General features: G+C 45.8%; 2 protein-coding genes across 10 annotated transcripts in view; both read left to right on the top strand.

Annotated features, from left to right (window-relative positions):
- Window positions 1-9,737, top strand: part of RFX8 (regulatory factor X8) — a 77,948-nt gene extending 68,211 nt beyond the window's left edge. For 8 of the 9 annotated variants that reach the window (XM_038004229.2, XM_073023251.1, XM_038004226.2 and 5 more), the window contains 3 exons: window positions 1,016-1,130; window positions 4,370-4,686; window positions 9,387-9,737. In XM_038004229.2, the coding sequence (XP_037860157.2) occupies window positions 1,016-1,130; window positions 4,370-4,686; window positions 9,387-9,563 (609 nt within the window). In that variant the 3' untranslated portion in view covers window positions 9,564-9,737. Of the gene's footprint in view, window positions 1-1,015; window positions 1,131-4,369; window positions 4,687-9,386 lie in introns of those variants that run through there. The other variant, XM_073023252.1, reaches the window with a different exon arrangement.
- A 9,891-nt stretch (window positions 9,738-19,628) lies between these two features.
- The window catches only part of CREG2 (cellular repressor of E1A stimulated genes 2), a 40,546-nt gene continuing 32,647 nt past the window's right edge, over window positions 19,629-27,527 (top strand). The window contains exons 1-2 of the mRNA XM_008008208.3: window positions 19,629-20,862; window positions 24,497-24,666. Of these exons, the coding sequence (XP_008006399.2) occupies window positions 20,422-20,862; window positions 24,497-24,666 (611 nt within the window). The 5' untranslated portion in view covers window positions 19,629-20,421. The remainder of the gene's footprint in view (window positions 20,863-24,496; window positions 24,667-27,527) is intronic.

Raw genomic sequence — 27,527 nt, 5'->3', positions numbered from 1 at the left:
GAAATCCGTGACTCAGGGCTTACAGATGGCTTGAAGTGTGGTCCAAGGCCGCTCTCCGTCTGGGTAGAGGGCATCTCTTAGTCTGCATGCAGCGGCATCTTACTGGTACACAGTTTAGTGCCAGTGAGGCTGTCAGACGACCTTGGTTCCACTGGGTGCAGGGGCTGAGACTTTCCAGTTTGGAGCTTGCTTACACCGCAAGCGTGACGACTAGCTTTTCCAAATGAGCACCACTGCTTTTCATTATTATGGGATTCTGTGCCTCTTTTCCACAGCCAGATTTGGCATGCAGAAGTGCAAAGATAAAACAGCTCCTGCCCCTCTTGATGGCCATTCCCAAGTGGACTTCAGTGAGGCTGTCCCTACGGTGTTTGTTTCTGTGTCACATATCACAAGTGACCTCTTTTTAAAAACTGTGTGGTGCTGGGCATGATGGCTTAGGCTTCTAATCCCGGTGCCTTTGGGAGGCTGAGGCAGGAAGATCACTTGAGCCCAGAAGTTAACACCAGCTTGAGCAACACAGTGAGACCCTTATCTCTACCCACCCTCCCCCCAAAAATTAAGTTAGTCATGTGCAGTGGTGCATGCCTGTAGTCCCAGCTACTCAGGAGGCTGAGGGGGGAGGATCGCTTAAACCCAGGAGTTCGAGGCTGCAGTGCGCCAAGATTGTGCCACTGCACTCCAGCCTGGGGAACAGAAAGACCATGTCTTAAAAATAAATAAATAAATAAATAAATTAGCATGGTGATTTTAAGAGAAAAAGTAAGCCAATTTCCTACCTCCCTCCTTCTCTCCACCAACTTCAAAGGGCTGTGCCCTGGAACCATGTCCATGGAAGACAGAGAAAGACCAGACATTGGCCCTGCTGCCTCACTTCCCACTCTTGTTATTTCATCTTCCTCTTCTTTGGCTCTTTAAAAATGCATGTGCATGACAAATATGTGCCTTTGAAAACATACTATGCTTCTTGATTTTATCACAAACTGCAGCCTTTTTTCTCCCAAAAACTTAATAGCCCAGCAGAAGCAAAGAAGAGTTTATCAAATTGGCCGCCAGCTTCCAGCTGAAATGGAACCTTCTTCTCACAGCTGTGAGCAAAGCCATGACCCTCTGCCACAGAGACAGTTTTGGTAAGTCAGAGAATAAGAAGATATTTTGTGTTCTATCTTTTAAAAATAATCGTTATGGTGTAAGTATTTTGCATATTGCTATGTAGAATCCAGCCATCTTCTTTTAACCTTTTTATGTAAAATATAACATAGACACAGCAAACCATACAACACGATAGTAATTTTTCTTTTTAGTGATAGCCTGTCAAACAGATGGACCATGCTTTTCCTTCCTGTTTCATCATCGTTAGACACACAGGAAGCTTCTCCTGGTTCTTGAATTATGAGCTGTGTGACATTTTGAGGAAAGCACTGAGAGACACAACTGAGATGAAGGACAAAATGGGTTCTTTGAAGCACTCATACTTAACTCTCAGGAATAATGATTAAGTTGCCATTGTATGCAGATGGTAGAAAGAGTGAAGTAACGTGCATTTTGCAAACTTCCTGGTCAAATTACTGGTCTTCCTCTGTTGGGGAAGGTCGCATCTTTGATGCAGTTGCCTTATAAAAAGGGTTGTAGGGGCTGGGTGCTGTGGCTCACACCTGTAATCCCAGCAATTTGGGAGGTTGAGGCAGGTGGATCACCTGAGGTCAGGAGTTCGAGACCAGGCTGACCAACATGGTATAAACCCTGTCTCTACTAAAAATACAAAAATTTGCCGGGTGTGGTGGCGGATGCCTGTAATCCCAGCAACTCGGGAGCTTGAGGCAGGAGAATCACTTGAACCCAGGAGGCAGAAGTTGTGGTGAGCTGAGATCACACCATTGCACCCCAGCCTGGGTGCAATGCAAAAAAAAAAAAAAAAAAAAAAAAAAAATTCTTTTTTTTTCAAAAAAAGAAAAGAAAAAAGGGAAAAAAAAAAAAAAGGTTGTAGGAAGGGAAGTTCACCACTTAGCTCACCAGCTTCATGGAATGGATCATTCCTTCAAAAGGTATTTCTTGCTTCCCAAGCACCTTCCTGGGCCCTGGGCATACAGTGGAAAGATAAAGTCTCCAGTCCTGTGAGTTCGCACAGTAGTTATGGCAAGTGATCCCTTCACAGAGAGCTGCCAGGTGCTCTCACAGCAAGAAGGAAGAGAAAGCAAGCCCTATTCTAGACCAGCTTTGCAGACACCTTGGAGCTCCTGAGGGCTGCCACTGTCAGCTGCCATATAGGTGACACTCACTTGTAGTGGGACTCTGCCCTTCAATGAAGTCCACACTGACTCTGCTATATGCTCATGCTCTTCCAGAGCAGAGAGAGAGCAGAGCTCACGTGCATCACGGAAAGAAATCTAGCCCCGAGCCGGGTGTGGTAGCTCACACCTGTAATCCCAGCACTTTGGGAGACTGAGGCACGCAAATCTCTTGAGCCTGGGAGTTTAAGTCCAGCCTGGGCAATATGGTGAAACGCTGTCACTACAGGAAAAAAATAAATACAAAAATTAGCCAGATGTGGTGGCCCAATAGTCCCAGCTACTTGGGAGACTGGGGTGGGAGAATTGATTGAGCCGGGGCGGCAGAGGTTGCAGTGAGCAGAGATTGTACCACTGCACTCCAGCCTGGGCAACAGAGCCAGACTCTGTCTCAAAAAAAGAAAAGAAATCTAGTCTGTAGTTGTTACTTTTCCCAGTCTTCCTTCTCTGTACCTCCATATGAAATCAATGTATTCACACTAGTAGTTTGAACAATGGTTTCCAGACTCAGACTATGATTTTCCAAGGTTAAATAGGCCAGACAATGTCCAGCTCACTTGAGGCAAGGTCATGCCTTCCACGGGGGCAGTTACCCCTTGCCCAGATCCGTGGAGGAATAGAACACTACTCAGGGAAAAACTTGTGAAGGGCTTTTGAAATGGATGAAAAGGTTACTTGAAATGGACAAAAGGCTTTGAAATGGACAAAAGGTTGGCACAGCCTTCTGGGTTATCTCTACCTTCCATTGTCTTTGAGTTATTTTTATAGCTCTGTAAAGTTGCAGCAAACTGATAATGCAGATGACCCTCATCCACAGAAATACAAGTTGGTTGTGTCAGGTGGTTGCCATTGACACTGCCCTGAGGACAGATCCCTTTTGCATCTATTTGTCACTGTCAGCATTCTTTTCTGTCTGTAGTATATAGTTAGTACTTTGAATTCTCTTTTGAACTAGTGGCAACATCTTAACTGATGTAGCAATAAGATGTAATATATCATTTAATTAATGAGTTAAATAAAACCTCTGATATGTCCTTTTTTTCTTCTTCTTGAGATGGAGTCTCACTCTGTCACCCAGGCTGGAATGCAATGGCACAATCTCAGCTCATTACAATCTCCGCCTCCTGGGTTCAAGCTATTCTCCTGCCTCAGCCTCCCAAGTTGCTGGGACTATAGGCACGTGCCACCATGCCCAGCTAATTTTTTTGTACTTTTTAGTGGAGAGGAGGTTTCACCGTGTTAGCCAGGATGGTCTCGATCTCCTGACCTCGTGATCTGCCCACCTCGGCCTCCAAAAGTGCTGGGATTGCAGGTGTGAGCCACTGTGCCCGGCCTGATGTGTCCATTTTATATTTGTAAGAGTCATGGTTTTACCTTTATTTAAAACTTACCTTTTAACAATTGCAATAGGCCAGATTTCCCCCCGTTTCTCAAGCAAACATTAATGATTGTTTTCCTTTCTGGGAGTGCAAAGGCCTTGGGATTTGGAGCATTCAGCTAAGTCACATACCCTCCTGTCTCTCTGACGACAGCACTTGCAGGCCCACCTGAGAAGATGCCTCACAGGTGGAACGCCAGCCAGCCTCCTTACTCACTTCCCACACAAAGAACTGCAGCCACAGGGTCTGCGAGAGGGGCAAGGCACTACGTTTCAAGCACCACAAAACAGCAGCAGCCTGCCTTCTGCTTGCTGCCCCCATTTCCTCCCGCCCCTTCTGGACGTTCCTGTGGATCATACATGGGGCACAGTGAGGCTGAGGGGCACCCTCTCCAGCTCTGGGAGCAGCACCCAGTTCCCTGTAGGGTTTGCTTTCCTCCCATCTCACACTGGATGGATTTTAAGTTCCTTTTCATGGCTTAGGCTATTTAGCTTTCAGTCCTTTGTGTCCAATAGCTGCCCTGCCAGGGGTTTTCTACTGATGGATGCTATGTAAGAGGCCCACCCAGGCCCCTTCAGAGTAGCTATCGGAACGAGGCTCACGTACACAGGTGTTAGCCACAGAAAAGTTCTTAGTTTCACAGTGATTTGTTTATTGTCTGTCTATCGAATGTATTCATTTTTGGTTATTATCTAAATGTAGGCTCCTGGCATCTGTTTCACTTACTGCTTTTGGAATATGTGATTCATATACTTCAGTCATGCCTAGAGGAGGAAGAGGAGGAAGAGGACATGGGGAATATCAAGGAGATGCTACCAGATGACCCGACTCTTGGCCAGCCAGACCAGGCACTTTTCCACCCTCTGAATTCCTCTTGGCCCCAGATGTGTGCTGGCCCCAGCGTGGAGTCACTGGGGGTGACGCTGACACACGTGGGCCAGGGCCGATATCCTGTGGGTGTGAGCAACATGGTCCTCAGGATCCTGGGCTTCCTGGTGGACACTGCCACGGGCAATAAGGTAGGGACACCAGGACCCCAGGACCCCCTTCCACACAGCTGTTTCAAGGGGAATAAGAGCCACAGGTGGTTAGGAAAACCCTCAAGATCACTTTGTCCAAACAATGATAAAGGATTCTACAGTCATCTTTACCCTAGGTGGGGGGGAGTTTAATTCACTATCTGTTGATTACTGGTCGGCTCGGGTTTGTGGAACATTAATAGGTGCCTGGCATGATTAGAAGTGTGGACCCTCTGGATGGCCTGGGTCTGTCTTGCCTTCCCAGAGCGTACTTGGCCTGGTTAGACTAACTCAGCAATAGCACACCTAGCGGTGGTGTATCACCCCTGAGGGGCATGCGCTGAAAATGCCCCTAGTGTTCAAAGAAAGGAAATGTCAGGTGGTGTGAACAGAGAGGATTTTGAAAAGATTACATTGGGATACCTGCTGAAAGACATAAAGGTTAGAGTTGCTATTTACCCAACACCTACTATCGAGCCCTTGTGTATGTTATCTGAAAGCCATGCCATCCTGTAGAGTATTTGTTCTTGTCATTGTCATTGGATGGATGAGGAAACAGCCTCACAGAAGCCGAGTGACTTGCACAAAGTCACACGGTAAGGAAATGCAAGGAAATAGTGGAACAGAGATTGGAGCCCCAGCCTGCCTGATCTCAAGTCCATTCTTCACCTACGACCCTAGACAGGAGGTTGTTTTATGCCCTGAGGAGTGCAGGACGCAGGCTGGAGAGGTCGGACATGGACCTCAGTGCCAGGAAGCAGAGCTGGGCTGACGGAGGAACAACTGAAAGGCCTGCGTTGAGGAGCGGGGAGTGAGCTGGTTAAAAAACCACTGACAGCAATTGTCTGAGGACTAATTTCTGTGCACGTGTTTGATGTTTAGCCGCTATCCATCTTCTTCTTTTTGTGCCCACAAGTTCCCCTCTTGCACGGATGAGTTGTGCTTAATAGGAAACTGAAGCAGGTGCGATCATTCAACCTGAAGCAGGTTAATAGTGGTCTCGGCCATGGCAATGAGTCACAGCCTAAAACTCTTCACGTGTTGGAGTCCGCAGAATACTAGGAACCTTCCAGGGCCCGGCCCTTCTTGAGCAAACTCTCATTCCGAGTTCTCCAGTTGCAGAGATCCTGCACACACTGTTATTGAGCAACACTTGGACAAGACACCTCCCTAGATCAAAAAAAAAAAAAACAAAAACACCAAAACAAAAAACCCAGGAGCCAGGGAAATGCGTCTCTCAGGTTTCCCCGTTCTCTATCTGCATTTGGTCTTTGTTTCTCACTTTGAGATAGTCAGTCACACATCCAGGTGCAGTCAGTGCTCTCTGTGAGGTGGATTCAGATGTTGTCTGTAAATGAGAAACTCACCTCCTCCATGAGTGTCCATGTGAAAAAAGCAGACAAGGTCAATGAAGCATGCCGTAGTGAAACACTGACCCCAACTTGGGGGTGCTGATGAGAGCTGGGCCTCCTTAGCTGGTGGCAGCTAAGGCGCTTTCAGGAAGCAGGTGTTTCCAGGCAGTTGGCAGAAACAAGGCCCAGTTAGATCCGAAGAGGCGATGGCTTCGCCAGGCTATGCCTAGGAGAATGGCTCTCCCTGCTGCTGTACCTGGCGGCAGAGCCCTCCAGGGGCCGCCAGTGGGAAGTACCTGAGTGTACTCTGCAGCATTCCGTAGAGCCCTAGCCGGGCCAGCATTCATGCTGGGCTGCAGTGTTCATCTCCAAGTAAAGCAATTTCTTTGCGCTCACTGGCTGGGGCAAGAGGTCAGAGTGTAGCATGACAATTTGTTAAAGGAAAAACAAAAACATCTTTCAGTGACACTTGTTAAAGCACCATAAGGAAGGCTTTATCCGTAAGGAAGGCTTTATTCAGGACCATCTCCACTGGGCTTTTGCAGTCAGGGAGGGAGATTGGGTTTAACCCTGAGTATAGCAGGGACAGGGTGGCGGGTGCGAAATTTGTAGCCCAGGAGCCGGGTGGGGGTCAGTGGATGGAACTTACTAAGAAGAAATGTCAGAGGTAAGGGGGATTCTGGCTAAACCCACCTAACAGGATTCTTGTAGAAGTCCTGCCAGCTTGGGTGACCGGACATCACCTGGAGGCTGGCAGAGGATGAGGAAACTGATCAGATGTGGAGATGGGGCATTCTTGCTAAAGTGACTCAGCAGGGTTCTTGCTAAAACTGGATTTTACAAGGAAGTGGGCGAAGGAGAAGGTTCAAGAGCCGGACTAAAGTTCAGCCACGTGGAGAATGTTAGTCAAATTACATACACATGCTTCTTAGTCAGCAAGGTAACCAGGAGTAAGCTTTTACCTCTTCAGCCACAGTTAGAAGGCATGAAGAGCAGACGCTGACAGTCTCCCGGAGCTGAGCATTTAAATGCATATTTTCATCTCAACGAAATAGGTGTTACCATCAACCCCACTTTACAACTGGCATAACTGAGGATCTTAAAGGGTTGGGTAATTTTCCCAAGGTCACCTCACTAATCATTGGGAGAACAGGAATTTACACCTCCACAGATCCTTCGAAGACTGTCCTTCTCAGCATTCTCTCCCTGAGAGCGTTTTCTACCATCTGCTTTAATTCCAAAATTGGTTACTTGAGACTAATTATTAAAAATACCTTGAAGTCTGATAAGGGCAATCCTGGTTCATACATTTCTGGGTTCAAATTCTACTTCTTCCCCTTATTAGCTAGAACCTTGAACACATTGCTTAACTTATGGGGATACTCATGTCTAATTCCATAGGGCCATTAGGAGGTTTAAATGAGTTAATTGTTGTAAAATGCTTAGACTATTTCCTAGAATATAGTAATTACCCAGTAACCACTGGTCATCATCATTATTTCCGCACCACGGGGGAAGCTGAGCACTTTCTCTTGACACTCTTGGCCCAATCCCTTAGCTTCTCTGAAGTTCCTTGCAATGAGGTTTGACCTATATTTAATGGGTGGAAACAATAGAGAAGATATTAAATACTTAATTGAACTACATAATAAAGCAATACAAGCAGATTAATGTCAGGTAATCTAAGGTAATACACATTAGAGATTAATTAAACCTGCTTCTGTTCGTTCCTGCCTGCTGAATTAGCTATAATGACTTAAACAAGCACACCAAAAAGTTACGCTCATCTGATTTTCATTGCATCCATTATTTAGTACTTGCACTCAACATGAACAAAAAAAACACACCCTGCGTGTCCCATCTGCATTCATCTGCCGCGAGTTAACACCCCATTCAGCTGCACAGCTGTGGCAGCCTCATTCCCTGAACAATTTAGCTCTGGCCTGCACCTACAGTAACAACTGAAGTCAGCATTCCGGATGGCCATATCCATCTGTCCCTCTTCTACATTCTAGCGGCGTTCAAAATAGATGCCAAGGCATGTTTAAGAACCAAGTGAAAAACTAGAATGATATCAAATAACGAATTTAGGTCATGTACTCCAGGATTACAGCAGGGCAAAACAAATTTTTTTTTAAGTGTCTCTTCACCTCTAAGATAAAGGTGAAAACAATTTTTTGAAAAAGAAGAAAAACATCTTTTCATGGGATGGTGATGGTTTTTGTCAAATTTAGAGAAAGAATGAGACAACTTTCATGAACCTTGCATTTGAAGTTACGGTGCCACATCTCTGTCAAAATATACTAGCTTATAGGAGGTTTATTGATGAAATCAGACCAAGCGAATACATTTCTGTTGGTTTTAAAGTAGTCATGGCCAAGTTTCCTGGAGCTAAGGGACGGATGGTACATTCGCCATTCTCCGACAGGAAGACTTGCTCGTCAGGTGAAGTGGCTGAAGAGAGCTTCTACTAACTTGGAACTTCCACACTTCTCGAACTTCCACACCTCTCGAACTTCCCAATTGAGTCACCAATACCAGATTGCTGTTTTCATAGGTTCCCGCCCTCCACAAATTAATGGTTTATTTGACGGATGAGGGAAGGAGAGCCAGTGTGGGAATTTGAGCCGAGTATGTCAGCTCCAGAGACTTGTTGAGAATGCGGGGATTAGTAGCCGTCTGGAGACCCCCAAATTGGTGGGTGCTGCAGCCACATGGAGACCGTGGGTGCCTTTCACAGGCTCCCTCCCGACTTTCACGACTCAGCTGCTTTCTCCGGTGTCTGTTAAGGAAGAGTGTTGGTTTGCTCTCATTCTCACAAACTGCAGAGCCCTCTTCGTTTCCCTAAAGAGAGCCCATCAGCTCCCCGCCCCTGAGAAAGGAGGCGTTCTCTTAGTAAGAATAAATGCATGGGCTGAGCGCGGTGGCTCACACCTGTAATCCCAGCACTTTGGGAGGCTGAGGCAGGTGGATCACCTGAGGTCAGGAGTTCAAAACCGGCCTGGCCAACATAGTGAAACCCTGTCTCTACGAAAAATACAAAATTAGCTGGGCATGGTGGCACATGCCTGTAATCCCAGCTACTTGGGAGGCTGAGGCAGGAGAATCGCTTGAACCCGGGAGGCAGAGTTTGCAGTGAGCTGAGATGGTGCCATTACACTCCAGCCTGGGCAACGAGAGTGAAACTCCATCTCAAAAAAAAAAAAAGAATAAATTCATGAACTTCTCCTTTACATCCCAGGGTGGGACCACAGGCTTGGTAGAAGAATTCCAATGCTAGTTCCTGCAACAAGGAATAGTATAACTGTCTCTTTTTACCTTTTCCCTTTAAACATTTCCCTCTTGCAGCTCATCCAAGTGCTGTTGGAAGATGAAACCACCGAAAGCGCAGTTAAACTCAGCCTTCCTATGGGACAAGAAGCCCTCATAACCCTAAAAGATGGACAACAATTTGTGATTCAGATATCAGATGTACCCCAAAGCTCTGAAGACATTTATTTCAGAGAAAGCGATGCTAATGTGTGAGATTATTTATTTGAATAGAGAATAAGAAAACTGATAGACTTATTCTTAAAAATATTGAATGCTAAAGTTTTTCTATTGACGAAAGACGATGTTATGTATATAATAGATGTAGCATTGTCTGTTTTATGTTTGTATTTCTAAGGAGGTGGTTTTGATAAAATGTATAAACTGATTTGGAGAATAATTTTTGCCCGTGTTGCTTTTCTTTTGGGGCTTTCCGAGTATTTCTATTTTGAGACACAGCAGAAAAGAAATTTGAAAATGCTTGTTGGGAATAAAGAAATGGTTAAGCCTCCAGAGAAAGAAAAAGTTCGAAGAATACCAACTGGTACAAGCAGTAAAACGCCAGTGGTAATATTTTTCCTCCCCTTGGTGGTGCCTCGATCGAAATAGAATTTGTAGATAGATCCCCTCAGGCAGTGAGGAACAGAAAAAAAAAATGTGGTATCACTGTTAAACTCACTCACTGGTCCATTAAACACCTTTGGTTCACTATCCCAATTTTCTTAAAGTGAGAGAATTTTGAATGCAACAATGTCTGTAGCAGAGGCTAATGTCCTGCTTTGAATCACTCTTTAGTTCTCTTTTTGTAGCAAAATCCTAAAAACTGCTGAAAATAGGAATAGATCATTGTTACACAAAATCCATTTTTATGTAACTGATTATAATATTTTAAAGGAATTTTAAAATTCATGCTTAACATGATTTCCAGTATATATGGAAAAAATAGAGAATATTGCTCTATATTACATATGAAATGAACTAAATTTCATGTATATTTACATATGGAATGAATTATATTTAGTTATGAAATGAATTACATTTCCCTAAATGCTTGGAAATTTTAAACACAGGAACTGTACGTCTGTAGGTTCATTAAGAATTACTCATCTTTATGGTTAAAAAAATCATATTTAAGAGCCCTTTTCAACTACATTTAATATATTATCTCAAGCTGTCTGGGAGGAGTTGGTTTTCGAAGAATGAGTCAGACATTTATTCTTTTGCTCACTGCTCAGTGACTTTGCATGTCATGTGTTTGCTCGTAAGTAAGTAGACAATTGGTGGACTGAGAGAACAGAGGCAACAGCAGGATCTGTAAGTCTGGGAACGGTGAATTTTGTTTGCATATTTTGGGGTAAACTGATTAGCTAAGAGCTAGCAGAAGTCATTCTGAGCATTCTGTCCTTGAATGCCCAAGTCTACCAAAGAAAACAATTTTCATTGTTTCTCTGTAGCATTAGATGTTAGGATAGGGGGTGAGGATGGGTAGTAACAGAGAGGAGGGACTTCTGGGACTGTCGTGATTTGTATTATTATGATTTATTTCTTCTTTGATCTTGGGACCTGCCTAGGAGAGCCCTGATGGGGTGGGTGGGGGAGAGAGTAAAGTTTGGGTGTGTTGGTGAAAGTAACATGCAGGAAGCAGAAGTTTATTGCTCACAGACCCAGAGAGGTTAGGGACACGGAATCACTAGGAGGGCCAGGAGGAGTCTGGAGGCAGCAGGGAGCTCAACCAGCCTGTGGTTGAGCCTGAGGGACCTGCCTTTACTAAGGCCCAGGGAGCTATTCTTCAGGCTTTCCCTCAGGACTTGTGGATCTGGGTCATTTAAAGAAAACATGCATAAAGGAGGGAACTCATTTACATGACTCCAGTGTTGACCATTAGATTTTTTCCACAGCCAGCAGCTGTGGCATGAGCTGGATTTGGCATCAGTGGGATGAGGAACAAGCAGGCTATATTGCAAACACCACACAGAGAGAAGTCTCACTGAGGACAAGGATGACAGAGTTCAACTGGATTTCAAACAGCTTATATCAGGTCTAAAAATGGCTGTCAAGGCTGCAACTCCATGAAGTCTATGCCAGGAACCCTCATGGCGCTCCCATTCTTGGGCTGGTGGCTGGCCATACAGTGTAGTGTGTTCACCTTGCAAAACTGTCACGAAGTTTGTGATTTGACTTGGTTGCATTTCTGCATACGTTATGTATAAAAGTGTATCTTAAAAAATACAAGGTGAACAGGCACTGTGGTTCACACCTATAATCCCAACACTTTGGGAGGTCAAGGTGAGAGGATCACTTGAGCATAGGAGTTCAAGACCAGCCTGGGCAACATAATGAGAACCCTATCTCTACAAAAGAAAAAAAAAATTTGCTGGATATGGTGGCATGTGGCTGTAGTCTCAGCTACTCAGGAGGCTGAGGCAGGAGGCTTGCTTGAGCCCAGGAGTTCAAGAATGCAGTGAACTACGATCATGCCACTACACTTCAGCCTGGATGACAGAGCGAGACCCTGTCTTAAAAATAAATGAATAAGTGGCATTGCCCACTTTATGGGGATTGGATTGGAGGTTCCTGGTGGAAGAAAGACTAAAAAGCACACAGGAGGATTTCAAGAGAAAACGAGGTGGGCTTGAAAAGCCACCAGGCGCAGTGGCTCACACCTGTAATCCCAGCACTTGGGAGGCCGAGGCGGCTGGATTCCTTGAGCTCAGGAGTTTTTCACCAGCCTGGGCAACATGGTGAAACCCTCGTCTTGACAAAAAATGTAAAAAATTAGCCGGGCATAGTGGTTAGTGCCTGTAATCTCAGCTACTTGGGAGGCTGAGGTGGGAGGATAGCTTGCGTCCAGGAGGTTGAGGCTGCAGTGAGCTGTGATTGTACTGCTGCACTCCAGCCTGGGCCACAGAGTGAGGCCCTGTCTGGAAAAAAAAAAAAAGAAAAAGAAGAGGAGAGAGAAAGAGAGGGAGAGAAAGAGAGAAAGAAAGAAAAGAAAGAAAGAGAAAGAAAAAAGAAAAAGGAAAAAAAAAGGAAAAGAAAAGAAAGAGGAAGAAAGCAAGCCACCAGGACCAACAAGCTCCGGTGTGAGAATAGAGCTGCACCTGCCTCGTAGGCAAGTCTTTGCTTTTAACTCCCAATTCCCTTCCTTGATGAGTTGAGACATGAGGCCTAGCAAGGAGAAAAATGAAAAAGAATACAGCCACATCTGCCTCGCCCACCTCAGCCCTCAAGTCCTAAAGCAGCTAGCAGGAGAGAGGAGAAGATGTCAATCTTAATAAAGTTTGACATTTTGATTATTACACTGACATTTTAATTACTGAACAGAGATCGTTCCTATGATTGAAAGTAACTGGTTGTCTATTACCTGAAAGTGAACATGAATGTGAACAGGAAATCCCTCATCCCCTACCCCAAACTTAGATTTTTCTTAGTTTAGCCATAAAGAATTAGCCATAAAGAATCCACAAAGCAGGTTGCAAAGATAGTTTTTTGCTTGTATGATGGATCAGTTCACTATTACAGTATAACAAACTAATCCTTCATGGCTTAAAACAACCACCATCTATATATTATTCCTCACCAGTCCGTAGTTTGCTTGGGTAGCTGGTTCTGCTGTTCTGGCCTGGACTCAACAACTCTCAGCTGGGCTCACGCAGCTCTCCAAGGTTCCTGACAGGTGTGTAGCAGCTAGCTAGTCTAGGATGGCCTCAGCTGTCCTCCATGTGGTTCCCACATTCCTTTAACAGGCCAGTTCATGCATGTTCTCATGGCAGGAGGGAGTCCAAGAAAGCAGATGTGGAAACACACAAGCATGTTTTCACACCTCCTTTTGCACCAAGTGTGGTCTTGTACCATTGACCAAAGCAAGTCATGTTGCCAAACTCAGAGTTAGCAAGATAAGGTACTCCTAATGGGTATGGATGCAGGGAGGTGTCAAAACAACTGGAGTTGTCAAGCACATCACTCTACCACCTACCTTATCCAGTTCAGCTCACTCAAAATAACATCTAAATCATTATCCCAATTGCTCCGTTCCCAGGTGGAAATGACGTACTCAGGGTCCTCAAGCAGCAGTGAGATCCTGGCCATCTGCAGATTCCACAACCAATCACCCCCATCAATTGTGACATTATTACAGCACTACCTTCCATGCAATTTAACTCGATAGGAAACAAACATTTGATCCGTTAGTGTACGTAGAAGCAATATTATTTTCTGAAACAGTAATTTGAAATAGGAATAATAATGAGAACCTGTACAGACAGATATCCCCCTAGGGCACATTGTCAATATGGTGAGTACAGAAAGAGAGGCGCATCACATTACTCTTCACAGTAATAATAGCTGCACCCACATGTATCTTGGAACATAAATGTTCACTCATGATGATAAGTTGGTAGCCCACTAACATGCTGGCAGACAGATTTTTCAGAAACACATCTGATCACAAATTTACAGTGATGTGTTCCAAAATTAAGTATTTGTCATGTATTTTTTCTTTTACTGGGTACTCTTTAAACACTTGGGATTGTAGGGGTGGAAAGCTGTGATACCTTTCCTCATCCACCCTTAAGGGTCATGGCCAACACTCCTATAACAAAAGATAAGAGAGAAAAGCATAACAAATGTATATAATATTTAATCCAATGTATTAGGCCATTCCCGTACTGCTACAAAGAAATACCCGTGACTGGGTAATTTATAAAAAAAGAGGTTTAATTGCTCATGGTTCCACAGGCTGTACAGGAAGCATGGTGGCATCTGGCTTCTGGGGAGGCCACAGGAAACTTAGAATCATGGCAGAAGGTGAAGGGGAAGCAGACACATCTTACATGGCTGGAGCAGGAAGCAGTGGGCAGGATAGGTGCTATACACTTGTAAACGACAAGATCTCACGAGAACTCACTCACTATTAGTGAGTAGCACCAAAGGGGATATTCACCCCCATGATCCAATCACCTCCCAGCAGGCCCCACCTCCAACGTTGGGGATTACAATTCGACATGAGATTTGGGCAGGGACACAGATCCAAACCGTATCATCGAAGCTTTATGTGACGTGAAAGCCGAAATAAATAAAGACTCAAAGACTCAGGGAAAACTGTCCATTTTCATGCTTAGGTTGGGTGAAGAATGGACAACCATGAAGACATGTGATTGGACAAAAAGTGAATGATCTAATGGTAATAGACTGAGTGGGCAAACCCAGCAAGGCCTGTCTGTTCAGATTCTTCTTCCTCCTTCTGTGTGTCATTCCATTCTCCCAGGTGGAGGGCAGGACCCCTTCTGGAATGAGGTCTCAAGACCTACTCTCAGACAAGGTGGGTCCGAGAATCTGTTTATGGCCAGCTCCTTTACAGAAAGGCAGAGGGAGTTAGAGTCATATTTCTAGGCTTTATGGCTGTCTTTGAAGGAGAGGGGTCCTAATTTCTATGATCCATCTTCGGGAAGAGAAATTCTAGTTCCTATGGCCTGCCTTGTGGGAGAGACGAGAGCAGGAGAAAGAAGGGTAGAAAAAGGCCAGAAAGAGATTTTGCTTCTGAGGCTCTTCCACCGTCCTTTACTTCGAAGTACTCAGCATGTCAAAGCATTACACTCTGGGCATTGTTTCCTCAACCATGAATAAAATAGACAAATCTCTGCTCTTTTTGGGCTTATGTTCCGGGTACAGGAAGACTGACACTGAGCTAATCAGCAAATAAAAGCAAAATATCTTAAGTACATATAAGTGTTACAGTGAAAATTCACTATGGGGATATGGATGCTCCCTTCTTTTTTTTTTTTTTTTTTTTTTTTTGACAGTCTCGTTCTGTTGCCCAGGCTGGTGTGCAATGACGCGATCTTGGCTCACTGCAATCTCTGCCTCCCAATTCAAGCAATTCTCCTGCCTCAGCTTCCCAAGTAGCTGGGATTACAGATGTGTGTCACCATGCTCAGCTAATGTTTGTATTTTTTGGTAGAGTCGGGATTTTGCCATGTTGGCCAAGCTATACCTTGATTTATCCAAGTGCACCTTCCAGTACACTTACCATGTTACGACTTATCCCCTCTATATAAATATTAGGGTGTTTAGTTAAGATGATCCTTAAGTATATTTGAGGGGAGTGACGGGCGGTGTGTGCGTGCTTTATGGCCTGGTTCAATTAAGCACTCTATTCTTAATTTACTGCTAAATCCTCCTTGGACTCCTAGATTTCATAAGAGTTGTTGTGGGGTTTTCTGAGGTAGAAAATGTAGCCCATTTTTTACCATCTCATAGGCTACACCTTGACCTAACGTTTTTGCGAGGAAGGGCATTTGCGCTCACTTTGTAACCTTCATCAGGGTTCGCTGAAGATGGCAGTATATAGGCTGAGCAAGAGAGGGTGGGGTGGATCGGGGTTTATCGATTATGGAACAGGCTCCTCTAGGGGGATGTGAAGCACCGCCAAGTCCTTTGAGTTTCAAGCTGTTGCTTGTAGTATTCTGGCGAGTAGTTTTGTTGTTTTAACTATTGAGGTTTAAGGCTAAGCATAGTGGGGTATCTAATCCCAGTTTGGGCCTTAGCTATTGTGTGTTCAGAAATTTTAAAGCCACTTTCGTAGTTTATTTTACGTCAGCTAGGGTTTTACAGTTTAGATGGGGTTTAGCTTTATTGTATTAGATCTAAAACACTCTCTACACCGATCTCTATTGGCTTGGGTTAATCGTATGGCTGCGGTGGCTGGCACGAAATTAACCAACCCTTGATATAGCATAGCTTAGTTAAACTTTCGTTTATTGCTAAAGATTTGTCACTGCTGTCTCCCGTGGGGGTGTGGCTGAGCAAAGTGTTTTGAGCTGCATGTGCGTGCTTGATACTTACTCCTCTTGGTCATGATGATTTGTAGGGTGTCTTCACCGGGGCGGGGATGCTTGCATGTGTAATCTTGCTAAGGGTCAATAGAAAGGCCAGGACCAAACCTATTTGTCTTATGGGGTGTGCGAGCCCATCTAGGCATTTTCAGTGTCTTGCTTTAGGTAGGTTTAAGCTACATAGACGGAGAAGTGGGTATGATAATAAATGGTGTCTTTGGGGTTGTGGTAGAAGGGAGATGTAGGTTTGGTAGATGAGTTGGTGATTATCGGGGGCGGGGGAAGGAGAGGAAGGTAGGTTGGTGTTAAGAGTGATTGATGAAGTAAGTAAATATTAGTTGAGGGGACAGCAGTTGAGGTCATGCACACCTAAAAGATGAAAATGCAAGCTCTGGCCGGGCAGATTGAGGCTTTTGTTTTTGGGGTTTGGCAAAAGTGGGTTTAGGTGAAGGTCAGAGATGGGGGTGGGGGGCGTTGATGAAATTCTTTGTTGTAATTCTATAACGTGGTGGGAATAATGTCGTGAGTTGATTATTGATATGTCTTACAAGCATGGATTAAATAACACCTTATTGGTATTCACGCGGAACTAGGATATTGAACGTAGGTGCGATTAATAATGGCATGGACTAGGAATCAAAGGCAGACGCGACAGGACGGGATGTGGTGGGAGTCAGCATTCTGCGATGGGGCTGCGTGCGGACCAGAGATAAAAGATACCAAATGCATGGAGAGCTCCCGTGACTGGTTAATAGGGTGATAGACCCGTGATCCATCGAGATGTCTTATTTAAGGGGAACGTGTGGGCGATCTTAGTTCCCATGGCCCTGAGGTAAGAACCAGATGCCGGATACAGTTCAGTTATAACTACCCCCACGAGTTATGGGCCCGGAGCGAGGGGAGTAGCACTCTTGTGCGGGATATTGATTTCACGGAGGATGGTGAACAAGGGATTCCTAAGTGAGGGGGGGCATCTGTGGTGAGGAGGAGGATTTTGACAGGTATGTGCTCTGTCCGATGAACGACTTAATGTACTATGTACGGCTGGCAAGTGGTTGTTTCCGTTGATATCCAAGGGGTGATGGGTAGACTTTAAAGGAGTGTGTTATGTGCTATAGTTGAGTTATTCATTAGAGTTCTTGCTTTAAGCATGTATTTCGGGGAAGTTGGGCAAGTATGTAAGAACATGTATTATGTACAGTTAAACATATGTAGTACTATATATTATACATGTTGGCTAGCAGTGGTCAGGTGATCTGCCCACCTCTGCCTCCCAAAGTGTTGGGATTACAGGCATGAGCCACCGCACCTGGCCTGATGCTGCTTCTTATAGGGCATTCAAGCAAGACCTCTCTCACAAGGTGTAATTTGAAAAGAGACCTGAAGAAAGTAGGAGAAAGGAAAGGAGTGAGAGTCTCCTATAAGGGGAGGAGAATGAATCAGAGAAGTAGGAAAGCACTACCAGGCAGGGCCAATGCCCCCTTGAAGTTAATGGCCATAAATCTGAAGTGATTAAGGAACTTAAAATCATATATATACTCTAGATATACACTGTATATATATTTAAAATCATATATACACTATATATGTCATATATACTATATATAAATCATATATACTATATACGTGATTTATATATATACACAGACTTCAAATTTGTAGCCATTAACTAAATTTTATATACATATGATTTAAGTCCCTTAATCTCTTCAATATGTATAGAATATATAATATACTGATAAAAGAAAGGCAACACAAATAAGTGCAAAGGCATCCCATATTCATGAATTGGAAGACATAATTTTGTTAAACTGTTCATACTACCCAAAGGAATCTACAAATTCAATTCAATTCCTATCAAAATCCACTTAGTGACTGGGTGCAGAGGCTCACACCTCAGAAGGCCAGGGTGGGAGGATCATTTGAGTCCAGGAGTTCAAGACCAGCCTGGACAATATAGCAAGACCCCTTTTCTAAATAAATAAATAAAAATTAGCAAGGTATGATGGCATTTGCCTGTCTATAGTCCAGCTACTCCAGAGGCCAAGGAGAGAGGATCGCTTGAGCACAGAAGTTTGAGGTTACGGTGAGCTATGATCATTACCACTTCACTCCAGCTTGGGTAAAAGAGTAAGACTCTGTCTCTACAACAAACAAACAAGAAAGAATTAAACAAACAGACAAAAAACCCTGCAATGATATCACCTTACACCCATTAGAATGGCCATTATAAAACATTAACAACAGGTGTTGGTGAGAAGGTGGATACATTAGAACTCTTGTGCACCATTGGCGGGAATATAAAATAGTGCAGCCGTTTTGGGAAACAGTACGGAGGTTCATTAAAAGTAAACTATCTTATGATTCAGCAATCACACTTATGGGTATTACCCAAAAGAATTCAAGACAGGATATCAAAGAGGTATTTACACTCTAACATTTATTTCAGTAGTATTCACAATAACTAAGGCAGAAACAACCTAAATATCCATCAATATGAATGGATGAAGAAAATGCAGGCCCGATGCAGTGGCTCACATCTGTAATCCCAGCACTTTGGGAGGCTGAAGTCACAGAATTGTTTGAGCTCAGGAGTTTGATATCAGCTTGGGCAACATAGTGAGACCTCATCTCTACAGAAAATAAAAATGAGCCAACAGGCATGGTGGTGTGCCTGTAATACCAGCTACTGAGGAGGCTGAGGACGGGGAACCACTTGAATCCAGGCAATCCAGGCTGCAGGGAGTCATGATCGTGCCACCGTACTCCAGCCTGGGCGACAGAGCAAGACTCCAAAAGAAAGAAAGAAAGAGAGAGAGAGAGAGAAAGAGAAGAAAGAAAGAAAGAGAGAGAGAAAGAAAAAGAAAGAGAGAAAAGAAAGAAAGAAAGAAAAAAGAAAAGAAAAGAGAAAAGAAAGAAAAGGAGAGGAGAGGAAAGGAAAGGAAAAGAAAAGAGCCAAAAGCCTGCAATATTCCTCCACATTTTTCCTTTCCAGGGCTTGGACCGCAGTTCTGGTGACCTGGAATGAGGGGCTTGGCCAAAGTGGTATTTGTCCATGTGGCCTCAGCCAGTTTGTTTCAGCTTAAATGCAAATAACTTGATTCTGCTGTTAGCTGAACTGGCTGCGATGCCCTCCTGACGCAGCAAAGTGTAAGAAGGGTTATCGTCCTTGCAGAGAAAGAGAATGGGCATCAGATGGAATTGGTGCTAATCTTACCTCCATCATTTATTCAGTTTTCTCCTCTAATAAGATGATGGTAACGATCCTTACCTGGTGTCTAGTTAACTAAATACAGTCAGCCCTTCGTATCTGTGGGTTCCCAACCAACCGCAGACTGAAAATAATTTGAAGGAAAAAAAAAAAAGCTGGACGCAGTGGTTCACACCTGTAATCCCAGCACTTTTGGAGACTGAGGCAGGAGGATCACCTGAGCCTGGGAAGTTGAGGCTGCAGTAAGCTGTGATTGTGCCGCTGCACTCTAGCCTGGGAGGACAGAGCAAGACTCTTCATCAGAAAAATATAAAATAAAAAAGGGTGATGGCATCTGTACTGAACACACACTGGCTTTCTTTCTGGTCCTATTACCTGATAAATAGAGTAAACAACAATTTACATAGTATTTACATTGTATTAGGCATTTTATAAGCAATTTAGATATCAAAGGAGGCTGCGCATGGGTTATATGCAAATGCTGCACCGTTTTTTTTATAAGGGTCTTGAGCATCTCTGGATTTTGGTATCCACGGGGGTCCTGTAACCATACCCCTCAGATACCAAGGGACTACCGTATCGCGTTTGCTCCATGCCACGCACCGTTCTAAGCCTCTTCAAATATTAATCGTTCAACCGTCCCATCCATCATCCTTAAGAGGTAGATATTATCTTTGTCAGCTAATGAAGGAAATGGGCACAGAGAGGTTAAGTGGCTTGGCAGGTCTCGCAGCTGTTGAGCAGAGGCGTGTATGGAGCCGGGATTTTAACGCCCACCCTCTGCGGAACCGGTGCCATCCTGCAGGAAACGAACTCATCCCGGGACCTGGCGCGCGAGGAGGACTCCGCAGGATGCGCGGCGTGTGCGTGGAACCTGGTCTTCTGTGAGCCCGGACTTCTGAGCGAGGCGCGCGGCTGCAGGGATTCACCGGGACTCGCGGCTGCAGGGATCCGCCGCAGGGGGGCGCTGCCGGGCTCCCCGGCACTAGCGCTGCTGGCGGCCCCCGCGGCCGGGCGTGCAGCCTGCAAGATGTCCGTGCGCCGCGGCCGGCGCCCGGCGCGGCCGGGGACCCGCCTCTCCTGGCTGCTGTGCTGCAGCGCCCTGCTGTCCCCAGCCGCGGGCTACGTGATCGTGAGCTCCGTGTCCTGGGCCGTCACCAACGAGGTGGACGAGGAGCTGGACAGCGCCTCCACTGAGGAGGCTATGCCCGCCCTGCTGGAGGACTCGGGCAGCATCTGGCAGCAGAGCTTCCCCGCCTCGGCTCACAAGGAGGACGCGCACCTGCGGCCCCGGGCGGGCGCCGCCCGCGCCAGGCAGCCCCCCGCGCCGCCCGGGATGTTCTCCTACCGGCGCGAGGGCGGCCAGGCGGCCGGTGCGCCCCCGGGCCCTAGACTGCTCGCGGCCACCGCCCGCTCCCTGGCCCACGCCAGCGCCTCGGGCTGCCTGGCCACCGTGTCCGCCCACGAGAAGGTAAGCGCCCAGCGGGGAGCGCGAGGGGGCCTGGCATTCAGGCGGCGGCGGGAGGCGGGGACCGGGACGTGCTTGCGACCGCTCGGGACTGGGATCCGGGTCCACCAGACGTGCCCGGTGCGCTGGCTGGGACCCTCGACACTGTACGTGATGGAAGGCGATGGTGCCCCCTTGAGCCTGGCGAAGTCGGGGGGAGGGTCGGAGAGGGACATGGATAATCAGGCTTCCTGCCAGCTAGAGTTGGGTACCCAATCCCCACCTTGAGATGGCCAGGCAGGGAGACGGACACCTAACCTGTGTCTGACCGAGACCTGGACCAAAGCAGCCAGAGCCGCCTTTGGAATTGCAGAGTGGGCGGGGACAGCCCTTCCCAGCCACAAATTCATAGACCCGAACTCCCCATCACCTTGTGACCTGAAGCTGAAGTGGGGATGGGGAAAGAAACAGCACCAGGGCTTCGATGGAAATCTGCAATTAAGAAAATGGAGTTCAAGGTTTTTTTTTTGTTTTTTTTTTTTTCTGGAAAGGAGGCTTATTATGCAAAGTGTGTAAATGCTGGAATGATCTACTCGCTACACTTTTAATTGTTCAGTTCGCAAATGCTCTACTCACCTGTCAGACATGATTCCACCTAGAATGACATGGATAAGTAATGCAGATGTAACTTCCAAGCCTCCAGAAGGCGTTTAGGGGTGTTAAGAGAGATGAAAGGGCTACAAAGCAGTAATGTGAACTCCTATTTACTCCCTACAAAAAAAGAAAAAATATTTTATAGAATGCATAGGACATTGGCCAGGTTCTTGCCCCAGCTCTGGGTCTCACCAAGACTGTGGCCAAGTCACTGGCTTCTCTTCTTTGCTTTCCTCATCTGTAAAATTAGGTGGTTAACCAGGCAGTTGTTAAGGCCCTTTTTTGCTTAAAAACTACCTAAATGGCAACTTTATTTCAAGACCAAAGAGGCAGTGGTCTTAACCTCTTCAGTGTCAAATGCAGATCCAGTTGGATATTCTCAACACCCAAATGATTTTTCACAGCTTTGTCTTGCACTCCTAAGACACATCTTAAAGACACAGACCGGGCGCGGTGGCTCAAGCCTGTAATCCCAGCACTTTGGGAGGCCGAGACGGGCGGATCACGAGGTCAGGAGATCGAGACCATCCTGGCTAACACGGTGAAACCCCGTCTCTACTAAAAAATACAAAAAACTAGCCGGGTGAGGTGGCGGGTGCCTGTAGTCCCAGCTACTCGGGAGGCTGAGGCAGAAGAATGGTGTAAACCCGGGAGGCGGAGCTTGCAGTGAGCTGAGATCCGGCCACTGCACTCCAGCCTGGGCAACAGAGCGAGACTCCGTCTCAAAAAAAAAAAAAAGACATAAAGGTTAAAGATGACACTGATCTTAGTTGAAAACACAAATCTTTTCAAGAGATTAAAAGTCTAGTGCCAACGTATTAGAGATATTTTGACTTTCAACAGTCCTTGTCTTAGCTTTGTTAGGAGTTCCTCTTTCTAATCCTTATTGACATTTGATTAAAACAATAAATTCAGAAAGCATTTACAATGCCATGTATGCAAAGCATGACTCTGGGCAGCTATGACAAACTGAAAACAGGATATATGAACAAAGTTATATTACCATTTTGGAAGATTCCTTAACATTTCATGTTAAGGAATGTTTTTAATTTTAAAAAATTAAAGCCGCGCCTTTTATAATTCTGCACACCATTATCATGCGACATTCCAAGGACAAAGACAAGCCCTGAATTCTGAGCTAAGTAACAACAAGGTGCACTTTGTTAGGGATAAAATCATGGAAAATTGGGTTGCTTGACTGGCAGGATTTGGGAAAACCTCAGCACTAAATATTTTTGTTGGCCAGGCATGGTGGCTCACACCTGTAATCCGTTTGGGAGGCCGAGGCAGGCAGATCACTTGAGGTCATGAGTACAAGACCAGCCTGGCCAACATGGTGAAACCCTGTCTCTACTAAAAATGCAACAATTAGCCAGGCATGGTGGCACACGCCTGTAATCCCAGCAACTTGGGAGGCTGAGGCAAAAGAGTCGCTTAACCCAGGAGATGGAGGCTGCGGTGAGCCAAAATCGTGCCACTGAATGCCAGCCTGGGCAATAAAGTGAGACTCTGTCTCAAAAAATAATAATACTAATAAAATAAATAAATATTTTTGTTTATATCTGCAGTCACAGAAACAGGATATACCACCTGTCTTAGTCCATTTGTATTGCTGTAAACAAATAGCTGAGGCTGGGTAATTTATAAAGAAAAGAAGTGTATTTGGCTCACAGTTCTGCATGCTGTTCAGAAAGCATAGCATAGCATGTGCTTCTGGGGAGGCCTCAGGCTGCTGCCACTTATGACGGAAGGTGAAGAGGAGCCGGTGTGTGCAGAGATCACACGGCACGAAAGAAAGCAAGAGAGAGGGGAAGGTGCCAGGCTCTTTTTCTTTTTATTTATTTATTTGATAGATGGGGTCTGGCTCTGTCACCCAGGCTGGAATGCAGTGGTGCGATCATAGCTCACTGCTGCCTCAACCTCCTGGGCTCAAGCGACCCTGCTGCCTCAGCCTTTCAAGTAAGTGGGACTACAGATGTATGCCACCAGGCCAAGCTAATGTTTTGAAAAACTTTTTATAGAGATGGGGGTCTCACCATCTTGCCCAGGCTGATCTTGAACTGTTGGGCTCCCAAAGTGCTGGGATTACAGGGTGAGTCACCACACCCAGTTGGCACCAGGCTGTTTTAAACCTTCTCTCAGGGGAACTCTCAAGGAAACCAACAGAGGGACAATTCACTCAGTACCTCGAGGAGGGCACCAAGCCCATGAGGGATCCACCCCCATGACCCAAACCCTTCCCACTGGGCCTCCCCTCCAACACTGGGGATCAGAATTTAACATGAGATTTAGAGGGACAGATAGCCAAACCATAGCACCACCCTTCTCCCACCCTACTGGGTGATCATGAAGAAAAATTGGCGTATCGTGTTTCTGTGACTTCCTTTATGCAAAAAGGGAAACAAATCAATTTCTCATAACTTGCTGAGTCATACAATGAAATATTATTGATTACAATAAAAAACGCAGCTAATAAATGAGAAAGTGATGTAACCCTAAAAGAAATAATAATAGAAAGTTCCTGAAGTCCAAAGAGCAGGCAAGAGGTTAAAGACTTAAACATCCTCCCTAAAGTTGCTAAAAACTTGGGAGAGGCAGTTTACCTTGGGAGTTAAGGCAGTGCAGCTGTAACAGGCAGCTTGAGGAAAAGGCTTAGCGCCACCCCCCATAAATGTCATTGTCTCTCCCCAAAAGAACATGAAATTAAATGAAGTGAATATATTTGCCATGCACAGGCAGCTTCAAGAAGAATCCTTTCACCACCCTTCCAAATAGGATGCCACTGCTAAGTATCTCCTGTGGAGAAATTCTAGGGCCACCACGGAGTGAATTGGGCAGACAGGGGACCACCTTACCTTGATTTACTACCTGTCAGAGCCACTGTGATGCCATGATCCCCCCTCATCCCTGGTGCTGTATTTCCTAGCCAGAGGCACAAGCGAAGCTCCCAGATCAAGTCAAGCCACAGCTCTGCACTGAAAAAGCCTTTTCTGGTGTTTGTTAGATCCAAGGACTGCCGTTTGGGAGCTGCCTGCCCATCAGTGATGGCCCCTTCAACAACAGCACTGGGATTCCTTTCTTCTACATGACGGCCAAGGACCGCGTGGTGGCTGATCTGATGAAGAACCCCACGGCCTCGCTGATGCTGCCAGAATCAGAAGGGGAGTTCTGCAGGTAGACGAGGGTTTTGCCCTCACTCGCACGGGTCCTGGGAAGTTTTTGACAAAGTTGGGGCTGGGTTTCTCTCTGGGTCACATGACTTTAACAGAACTCTGAGATACACATTGATGTTCACCCTTGAAATCAGAGAAATTAGAATTCCACCACTCGCCAAGCAATGTGATTTGTAGCAAGTTAGTTAATCTTTGGGAGCCTCAGTTTCTTCATCTGTAAAGTGGGAATAATAATCTTTGCCTCCGAGGGTTATTGCAAGTGTTGGAAATAGGTGCACAATGCTCTGTGCAACATTGGGAGGAGTCCAGACAACTCCTGTTGTTATGGAAAAGGGGGAGGGCAGGAGTGAGGGTTGGTAAAGGAAGAGCCAGTAGTTCATCTCCCCAGCACAGTCATGCAACACAGAGTCTGTATATTGTCTTTCCAACTTATTTATATCCTGTCCCCAGATATATGTGCAATAAACAGCCAGCATTTTTTAATTCACTTTTTCAAAAACTCTCTGAAAGAAAATGCTTCTAAAGACATTTAAGCACTAACAGATCATTGATCCAGGCCCCTTTATGAGAATTCAAAATGCAGAGCCTGAACTCGCATCCTCCCCAGGAAATGTCTGTGTGGAGCTGGTGTGGGGGCTGCATGTGAGATCCCCTTACCCTTCCCAGAGGAGCGGCAAATGCCCAGGATGGCCTGGGGTGAGCCCTTTAACCTCCAGGACCTTAGTCACTCCACCTAAATGTAGTGATGCTTTAGAAAATCAACAGGCCTCATTCCATCTGTGAAATTCTATTATTCTTTATGCACAGCACGGAAAACATAATAACCAAACAACATATTAGTTCTTACAGAGGCTAATCAAAGCAACTATACAATGCAAGATGCATCCTGGATAAGCCATTGTTTCCCCTCAGCCACCACAGACCATGTGGAGACACTTCAGCTGACCCTGTGCCCCACCAGGTTAAGGCAAGAAGCCAGGAAAAGAAACATTTCCTTTCTCATGGAATATTCTCCCTGTTCTTGGTCAGTCAAGCTTGCTGTTACTAGAAGTATATTTCCGGGATATCTTTCTTTTGTTTTCTTTTCTTTTCTTTTTTTTTTTTTTTTTTTTTTTGGTGAGACAGAGTTTCACTCTTGTTTCTCAGCCTGGAGTGCAATGGCACGATCTCATCTCACTGCAACCTTGAACCTCTGCCTCCCAGGTTCAAGCAATTCTCCCTGCCTCAGCCTCCCAAAGCTGGGATTACAGGTGTCCACCACCACACCTGGCTAATTTTTGTGTTTTTAGTAAGACAGGGTTTTGCCATGTTGGCCAGGCTGGTCTCGAACTCCTGACCTCAGGTGATCCACCCGCCTTGGCCTTCTAATCCAGGATACCTTTCTAAGCTTCCCAGGCTTTCCTCATTCAGGTATCCTGAAAGCAGTCGTGCTGGAGCGTGTGGCTCCCAGAACCCAGAGCATAGCTGTTCTGGGGACAGGCAAGAGAATATATACCTGGGACAAAGCTGTGGTAGCACTACAGCTGGGGGAGGATCTGTTAACTGGCAACCCCCAGGCAGACGGCAGCAGGAGTTGGAGCTAGGGGCAGTGAGCAATCTGACTTAGGAGAGGTCCTCACAGGGGACAGGGTCTCAGGGTGACTTCCTTCCACCCCTGGGGAAGACCTGCCTGCACGGCCTAGAGCCACGTATACGGACCTTCTTCATGGCAGGCCACATGTGGGACGTGCAAACACCTGTGCAGCCGCCTGGCTAACTGGGTGAGGCAGCTCATGGCTGGAGGTGAGCACCCCAGGGCCAAGGGCAAGAGCATCTCCGCACACCTGTTACTCTGGCCTGGGAGAGGAAGGATGAGATATACTCATGGGTACCCCTTAGTTTATGTCTTCTCATAAAACTGTTTCTCAGAACTGCTATGCCTCCGACACTGTTTAAGTTTCTGAAGTATTGAAATATGATGTAAATAAATGCCTACGAAACGAAGTTTTGATTAGTAAGCCTCACACTTCGATGCAAAGCTTACTAAGCAATGGGGCTTTTGTCACCCTGGGGCCCACGACTTCCCCTAATCAGCGTAAGCCCAGATGTGACTCACCTGTGTGAGGTTCACATTCCAAGTGGAGCATTACGTTTTAGGTTTCATCTTCAGAAAAGATCTTGGTAATATTGAACACACGGACTTAACAAGTCAAAGCCATGTGACTGGCATTGAAAAAGAGAATCCAGAGCCCCAAATAAACAAGCCAAGCAAGGGGCTCCTAGGGCCACCGGAGCATAGCGAGGCATCTGGTAGAAGTGTCCGCAGCTACCGAACACCTGGGTAGAGTTTTGAAGGACAGCCTGGCAAGATACCAGCAGGGCGCCCCTCCTGCCTGACCCCGGGCCTGAAGAGGTCGCCAGCAAAGGCAGAGCTCGTCCTCAGGTGCTTCAGAGCTTCACACCATCTCCCACAGGAGCGAGAGATTCAAGAAAGCACACCCATGTCTTATGATGATAACGAAAGGTCAAGGCCACCTGATCCTCTCAGCTTCAGAAGCTCATACTCAGAACAGTGAAAACTGCCTTCCATCCTGTGCATGGAAAATTGCAACAGCAATTTTTTTTTTTTTTTTTTTTTTTTTGAGATGGAGTCTTACTCTGTCGTCAGGCTGGAGTGCAGTGGTGCAATCTCAGCTCACTGCAATCTCCAACTCCCTGGTTCAAGTGATTCTCCTGCCTCAGCCTCCCAAGTAGCTGGGATTACAGGCACACGCAACTGTGCCAAGCTAATTTTTGTATTTTTTTTTAGTAGGGATGGGGTTTCAGCAGGTTGGTCAGGCTGGTCTTGAACTCGTGACCTCAGGTGATCAGCCTGCCTCAGCC

The sequence above is a fragment of the Chlorocebus sabaeus genome, chromosome 14 (genome assembly GCF_047675955.1).
Source record: "Chlorocebus sabaeus isolate Y175 chromosome 14, mChlSab1.0.hap1, whole genome shotgun sequence".
Lineage (NCBI taxonomy): Eukaryota > Metazoa > Chordata > Mammalia > Primates > Cercopithecidae > Chlorocebus > Chlorocebus sabaeus.
This window is presented reverse-complemented; position numbering and strand designations above follow the sequence as displayed.